Below are 8500 nucleotides of genomic sequence, written 5' to 3'. Positions count from 1 at the left end.
CTCTACCATTTATATCTTACTGCATCATTTTGTATATATATTTTTGTATGTGCACTTTATAAGTATAGTATTGCTCAAGTAGAAGCAAAAATACATAAACAAGCTGAAATCATTAACTACAAAATTATTGGTATAACTACCATAATAATTGTACTGAAAGATAGTGGAAATATTATTACTGATTGTAAATTAAGCTGGAGGAGATCAAGAAATTACCTCTGACTCTCTGAGTCGGTGGCGGTATTCTTTATTAGATTTCCGTGCACGTATTCAGAAGAATCAATTTGAATGTAAGAGATGTGGGAGATCCTCGACCATTTCGTTCCTGTCTCCTTTACGTAATTTTCTCTTAGAATCCTGCAATCACTAATGAGTAGTTTCTGCAGCGCTGGCCTTTGAAGAAGGTCGTTAGGCAATTTCACCAATTCGGGGCATTTATGAAATCTCAAAGAAAGAAGATTTGGCATAAATCTTCCGTCCAATTTAACATCCCACTCTTCCCATTCTTTGATATCCTCAAACTCCAGATTTATCAACACTGGAAAGGTATACACCGTGGACGAAGAAGCAGATGATATTGTTTCCCAAAATTCATTATTTGCTATTTTCATACCGTTCATTCTTTTTATAATGAGTGACTCTAGGGATGGTAATTCTCCCAAAAGAGATAATGATTTCAATTTTGGGCATGAATCAAGTTCCAAGTAACGAAGACACGGCAAGATTTTAACACTCGTATTAGTACTCCGACCCCACGCCAACTCCTCCCATTCTATCATGTTCCAGAACTTGAGATACCTCAATTTCGGAAACGCAATTGAGGTACCTGATGAAGATGAGCTAGCACCATCAGTATTTATTCCCAAAAATCCATTATCCACCTTTTTCAGACTCCTCATATTGCAGATAATTAGTGATTCAAGTGACGATAATTTTCCTAAACCGGGAAATTCCATTAATTCAAAGCAAGACATTAGCTTTAACATCCTCAACTTGGCTAAATTCTCAATCCAATCCAGGGCCATAGTTTCGCCTGTGTAGCGTTGTATAACTAATTCCTCTAAATTTGGAGGTGGATTAAAACTTTTAAAAACCTTTTCATCGTCAACAATGGTCCACCCATCGAATCTTAGACTTAAACCACAAATATTTTCTTTTTCTTCAAGTTTTCCTTCATTTATCTTTTCTACCTCACTCACATTTCCCAATCCTGTTATACTAACAAGCCCTTTAAGCTGCTTCAGATATTTCAAACACTCCAAGCTACCTTTTTTCTCTTTACTGTTATCATTCCCCACAACGAATTTCATTAATGTTTGAAGACAAGTTAATTCCTTAATTCCTATTGGCATGCAACTTAGACAAGTTCTGTGGTTTAGTAAGTGCCTAAGGGTTCTTAAATTCCCAATCCTGTGTGGTAGCTTTTCCAGACGGTAACAATTACTGAGATCTAAAGTTTGCAGATAATCTAACTCACACAATGTGTCAGGTAATTCTTTAATTTTCTCATTATCAGATAAATTTATGTATCTCAAATATATCAACTTTTTTATATTACTTGGAATTTCTTCAATTGAGCAACAACTCAGATCTAATGTCCTTAAACATGTCAGTTGGTCAAATAATGAGGATAACTCTCCTAGAATCTTTGTGTTGTTTACAACAAGGCTACGCAACTTTTTCTTATTAGGATTAGAAGAGTCGGGAATTGAGACATCTATCCTCATTTCATGTAGAGCTTCTAAATCTTCAGGTTCCGGACGACAACCACCTATTATAGTTAAACATTCTTTCTCCGTAAGAAATTTAGCAAAATCATGCACTTTATCGGGCATTTTGCATCTTATTATGCTTCCATCATATACACTTCTTTCAAAATCTTGAAAGAAATGACGCATTGCTAAAATTGAAAAATACTCTTCGCCCACTAACTCTATGTCATTCCTTTCTGGTACCTTAAGATAACCTTGAGCCATCCATAACTTAATTAGATTATCTTTATTTATCACACAACGTTTTGGAAAGATGGCACAATATAAAAAACATTTCTTTAATTTGGAAGGCAATTCATAATAACTCAATAGTAAAGCTCTGGGAAATGATGTTTTCACTTTTTCTAATTCTAATAGGTCACTGTGAACACTTTGCCACTCTTCACTAGTTTTTGAGTTCAATAGACTTCCTAAAATCTTTACAACAGAAGGCGAGCCATTGCATGTGCTTACTATCTTTTTATACAGATGACGTGTACTTTTACGCTCTTCATGGGTTAGTGTAGAAAACACAAATTTGCTAAATAATGACCAACAATCCACATTCAATATTTTATCTTCACTAGTCTTACTAGAAAACCCAAATGTTCTAAATAATGACAATGAAGATTGCCAATCACTCCCTAGTACGACCATGTTGGTGGTTTCTATCATTTTTGCAGTTATAATTGTAGACGTTGTCACCAAGATCCTGCTTTCTTGAGAATCACCCAAATTCTTCTTAAATTGTTTCCAAATTATGGGAATGTTTATCCACACATCATCTAAAACAAGAAGAAATTTTTTTCCCTCCAGACATTGATGTATCTTTCCTAACAAAGTTTCTAATTTATCTAGATTTGGTGCAACCTCCTGTCCTAGAGATTTAAGAATTGCTTTAGCAATCAGAATCTCATCAAAATATTTATGGAGATACACCGTTATTATAGTTTTGAAATTTTCTTTCACCCTATTATCTTCAACAACTAATTTAGAAAGAGTTGTTTTTTCAGTTCCTATCATCTCTACTATGGAAATGATAGGAAAAGTTGTTGTTTGTCTACTCTTAATCAACAATTCTATTATTGTATTCTTATCGTAATCTTTTCGAGCAACCTTTGGTAAATAAATAACAGGGCTACTTGGTTGTTTTTCTACTCCTATGCCCGTTGTCAAGCTAAAACCGAAATCATCTTTTTTCTTAACAATTTTATCAAGAGTTTCAATCATTGCTTTTATCCTAGTAGCAATATTGTTTCGATGCAGAAAATCTTGCCAACCAAAGATATGAGAAGAGATGAGACAATTACGTACCCTTTTCCAAAGGTTGGGAGCGTTTACAATTTGTGATTTTCTTGTCGTGTTCCACTCGTCCAACACATCGTCTATGTCATAGGAGGCGCATTCAAGGTTACGTAACCAATCCCTGACTCTGCTGTCCTCCACTTGTTTTTTCTCCACATCTTCAAACCTCTGTTGAATGGCCGAAAGATTTGTACGCAGCTTTTCTACTTCTTTCATGTCCACCATGGATTTCATTTGTTCAGAGTCCAATTGCTCCAAGATTTTAGTGACAAGCGCTTCAGCCATAGTGAAAGTTAGTTAATGATGAAAGGAAGATGACGATTTGAAATATTTTGTGTGTGCTTAATTGTTTTTTTTCTTTTCTTTTTTATACACAACCCATAGAATCTGTCACCCTGAAGGCTCAAAACAAAATTTTACTTTGGTGTTACTCAAGGTACATAGTTTTCTCCAAGCAATTCCCATATTCTTTTCTGCTGACGTATTCAATTGCTTTGATGCTAGTTAAAGTAAGTAGTTCTCCAAGCAATTCCCAGATTCTTTTCTTTGGGCATATTAATAAACATTTTTCTTTGACCAATATTTCAAGTCATCATCTTCCTTTCATCATTAACTATCTTCCAATATGGGGGAAGCGCTTGTCTCTAAAATCTTTTCAAACGCAACCCATAGAATCTTTCACCTTGAAGACTCAAAATTTTTTTTTACTTTGGTGTTACTCAAGGTACATGGGCTTCGTTTGGTTCAAAATTTGGGGGTTTTGAGAAAAGTTTTTTGAAAAAAGTTAAAAAAAATTGAATTGGGCGGGTATTACGATATAAGATTTATAAATTAATAAAATGTCTCCTATGTTTATTTTTTTACAAAATACCCCCTATAATAAAACATTAAAAGTTAACAAAAACACTCCCAATCCACCCTCAAATATCCCCAGCCGGGCACTGCCACCGGAGGTGGCCGGAGTCACCTTATCGGCGTATGACCGGCTGGATCTTGCCGGTCATGCGCCGATATGGCCTTTTCCGACCAGATCCACAGTGGAACTGGCCGGCAAAGGCCAAATCTACGGCCAGATCTGGTCGTCAACGGCCAGATCTGGTCGTCAACGGCCAGATCTGGCCGTATTTGCTCTCAACGACGACCGTTTGATTGATTTGATCGAAAAATGCCAGATCTACGGCCAGATCTGGCCGTATTTGCTCTCAACGACGGCCAACAAACGGTCGTCATTGATGGTCAACGACGACCGTTTGTTGGCCGTCGTGACCGACTGTTACGACCAAAGATCTAGTCGTCAACGGCCAGATCTTTGGCCTTAGATCTGGCCTTTTCCGGCTAAATCCATCGTGGATCTGGCCAGAAAAGGCTAGATCGACGCACTACCGGCCAGATTCAGCCAGTAGTGCGCCATCCTACCAGATCCCGGCCATTTTCCGATGGTGGTGACTGGAATCTGGTAAATGTGGATTGTTGGGGTGTTTTTGTAATTTTTAAAAAAATGTTTAGTGGTATTTAATTAAATTAACAAATTTAGAGGGTTTAAAAAAAGTTGAACAATATTGAAAGTAGTATTCTCAAAAATGAGAGTTTTTGAGGATTTTACTGTTTAACTTTTTTGGGAATACTAAAAGTAGTATTCCCAATTTTGAACCAAACGAAGCCATGGTTTTCTCCAAGCAATTCCCATATTCTTTTATGTTGTCATATTCAATTGCTTTGATGCTAATTAAGTATGTAGTTCTCCAAGCAATTCCCATATCCTTTTCTTTGGGCATACTAATAAGCATTTTTCTTTGACTCTGGTTAAGGTGGTTGTTTTCTCCAAGTCTATGTCCATTTATTTTTCTTTCAACAAAATATGTATTTATTTTTCCGTCCATATATTTTTTTCAGGGATGCTTTAAACCCAGAGGTTTGCCTAAAACTGAAACCCCTGTGATATGGTCATTGACTCAAAGCCCCTTGCAATTAATACACATTCTAGTTAGTTTTAACAGCATAGAGGATAAAAACATAAAAGATTATAATTGTTTATATAATAATTAATGAAAATTCAATATATAACTTAATTATGAAGTGATTAAAACCTCATTAGAGATTCAAGCTAAATAAAAATTGTTTGGTCAATTAGAAAACGAGAGAAAATGGGAGAAAGAAAGAGAAAATCTGTCTCCTCAGTTACATTTGGGGTTAGTTATAGACAAATTTTGGGCTTACTTGACAGTTTTATTACCCTTCGCAGTTCGCAGTTCGCACTTGACAGCTGGATCCAACTATAGGTGCATGCTTGCTTATTATCTTCAGAAGGCCGAACGACTTGCGTATGCTCAAGGTTTTTCGAAACGACGAATTGATACTTAAAAAGTTTAGAAATGATAAACAGGTACCTTCCGTCATGTATTGTTAGTGATTTCTATTTGTTAATAGTAAAAAGACTAAAATGCCCTTGGAAGTTTGATATTTGAGTTTTTTTATAAATTTAAAATTTTCTAAAAAACCCCCTAAGTTTGCTAATTTAACTAAATACCCCCATACATAAAAAGTTTGTTAAATGACAAAAATACTCCCACCACCCGCAGTGCCAGATTCTGGCATCATCGCCAAAATCTGGTCGAAAAATTACATTTGATCTGGCCTTTTCCGGCCAGAACCGTGGTTGATCTTGCTGGAAAAGGCCAGATCTGGCCATCGAGGCCACAAAACTCCATTTGCAACTTCGACGGCCAAATCTGGCTGTAGATCTGGCCTTTTCCGGCCAGATCAACCACGGATCTGGCTGGAAAAGGCCAGATCGACGGGTTACGACATAGATCTGACGGGTCTATGTCATAACGCAATTTCCCGACTAGATTTCGACGATGGTGCTGGAATTTGGCATTGCGGGTGATGGAGGTGTTTTTGTCATTTAACAAACTTTTTATATATGGAGATGTATAGTTAAATTAGCAAACTTGGGGGATTTTTTAGAAATTTTTTAATTTATAAAAATTTAAAATACCAAACTTTCAAAGGTATTTTAGTCTTTTCATTATTAGCAAACAGAAATCACTAACAGCACATGATATAATATACTTATGTATTATTTTCAAATATTTTAGGTATCTGCGGTAAACTTTGGGTATGCGCAACTCGTTTAGCCTTTTCAGAATTTATTCTGCTGCACTTACAGCTGTCTCCAGTTGCCACTTCTATACTGTGTCATTTTCGTCATCATATGCTCTTTTCTTCTATAACGTCTCTTATCTGTCACGCTTTATTATTCTTCTTTTGTCCTTTTCCTCCCTTTGCACTTACTGCTGGTGAAGAAAATCTTTCTTCAATTGTTGTTCCTACAATAAATAAATATTATTCACAAAACTTATTCCAAATGCCATATCCCAAGTTATGGCTATGTTTGTCTGGTTGCAGTTCTGAAATTGTTTTCTTCAAATTTATGTTGTTTTGTGTACTTTTGTGGGTGTTTTGGTTTTCTCTTGCGCAACTATTTTGTGTGCTACTGTTATGGGTTAAATTTATGCAGTGGTTGTTTTGCTGTGTGGTGTTTGTTCTGTTCTGCGATGAGCTAGTCTTTTGTGGGTATGCGCAGAGCAAGGACTTGGGCCAAGGTTGGTATTCGATGGTTGTTAGTAGTGAGCAAGGAGGGACCCAGCCCCTTTGAGGGTAAGCTCAAGCCTATCTTCACAATTTTTTTTTTTTAAAAAAAAAATTGTTTATACAAGCCCACAAAAACATGCCATCTATATATCCTAGTGAAGCAAAGGTTATTTGAACACCTAGGATTCTAAAATTGATGATGCAAGTGGCAGCATGTGATTGGTTGGTGAATATATGACAGCATGTGATTGGTTGGTGGATGAAATCTCTTCACGTTTTCACTGACACAAAGTACAAACCGTAAACCTAATGGATAGTGCATGATGAATTAGATGCTATATTCTAATGAGAAGTCCTACTTTCATGATTATAAAGTTATATGATATGAATTGCTCTACGTTATTTTCTATTTATAGTTGTAATTGGCAGTTGACTGAGACAAAACTAATAGGTATCTACTAAGTTGATAAGTGCAGTGATTTTATTGAGAGTTTCTCAGCAAAAATTACATTTTTAAGATGTTCTACATTTGTGGTTTCAGGCAGGTCCATTTGAATTGGTTAAGGGATTTCAATAAGAATGAAATAGTATATATTTGATTCAATTTTGAAGAGATATTTTACCTATTCAATTAGCAGTTCCAACTGTGTTATTGAGCATATTCTACTCTCATTTATATTGTCAAAGGGTTTAAATCTATTCTACATTTGCCTAAATGACTTAAACTAGAGAAAATAAAATATATGTTCCGAGTTTAAATGTTTCGTGTTATTTGCATAAGCTTTAGTTATGGGCTTAATTGGAGTATGGCATGTACAGGGTCTTAAAAAAGCTGATCAGCAGACTATACTCGATGACTTCAACAAACATGGTCCAGCAACTACGCAACCTTCTATTACACCATCAGTTGTTCCGGCTGTACCTGCGGCTCCTGCAGCTCCAGTGATTACAAATAATGCTTCACTTGGTTTTATTGCTTCGTGAGAATACGCGCTAACCAGAGCAGCTGCACTTGGACAAGAAGCAGCCACATCGGGATTCAAGAGGTTCCTTGCTCTAACCGAAGCCGCCAAAGACAGGAAGGATGGACCATTCAGGAAGCTCTTTAACACATGATATTCTCAAACCATGTCTGTCAATTTTCATGCAACAGTTGATCTTCTCAGTGTTGTAAGTTCACATTCTTAATTCATATTTACCAAAACAATGTTATGATAAAATACTGAGAAAGCAAAATTGTGAATAAAATTATAGGGGTTCAATTCATACTTGGGCAGCAACAATTGCCTGATTCATGAAACAGACTAATCAGTTGCTTGCTACTACCAATGCTATTAACTCTGTCATGAAGGTTCGTTTTTTCTTTTTAACTTTTTTTATGGTATATATTGTTGGTTGTGGTTTTATGTATCCTTTGTTGTTGTTGTTATCTGCTTTTCGTGTTATCTTCATTGGGATCCAATGCAAAATTGTTGTAAATTATATGAAATTCTTCTGATTTTAATATTTCTTATAGGTGATGTGGTTCATGTTCATATCAATGCGATAAAACCCTTGCCTTTATGTGTGCATCATAGATTTGTGGTGAGAAAATTTATAATTGAGATCTACTCTGTGATAGATCCTCATTTGTGATTATATTGAGGGTTTGTGGACCTTGATTTTATATTTACCTACTTCTACTTTCCTTAGTCACAATCTTTTATGGTCATGTGCCTTTATTTTATAATGGACCTGACTTTGATGATGCTGATTTTTTGTCACTTAACAGAAAAGGGTACTGATTTATTGATGGATGCAATGAATGGTAGCATGCAAGAGTCCTATTTGAATGAGAAAAGAATTGAACT

At 35.8% G+C, this 8500-nt stretch overlaps 1 protein-coding gene across 1 annotated transcript; it reads right to left on the bottom strand.

Annotated features, from left to right (window-relative positions):
* Nucleotides 1–212: 212 nt before the first annotated feature.
* Nucleotides 213–3341, bottom strand: LOC116115825 (putative disease resistance protein RGA1). Its single transcript, XM_031401958.1, has one exon. The coding sequence runs from the start codon at nt 3339–3341 to the stop codon at nt 213–215; it is 3129 nt and encodes a 1042-aa protein (XP_031257818.1).
* Between the last annotated feature and the right edge of the window lie 5159 nt (nt 3342–8500).

Source organism: Pistacia vera, unplaced genomic scaffold (assembly GCF_008641045.1).
Source record: "Pistacia vera cultivar Batoury unplaced genomic scaffold, PisVer_v2 Contig754, whole genome shotgun sequence".
In the NCBI taxonomy this organism is placed as follows: domain Eukaryota; kingdom Viridiplantae; phylum Streptophyta; class Magnoliopsida; order Sapindales; family Anacardiaceae; genus Pistacia; species Pistacia vera.
The sequence above is the reverse complement of the archived record's forward strand: the minus strand, read 5'-3'. Positions and strand labels throughout refer to the sequence as shown.

What these genes read in the sequence shown, in the direction of transcription:
- LOC116115825 (XM_031401958.1), bottom strand. Translation starts at nt 3,341, where the DNA reads ATGGCTGAAGCGCTTGTCACTAAAATCTTGGAGCAATTGGACTCTGAA.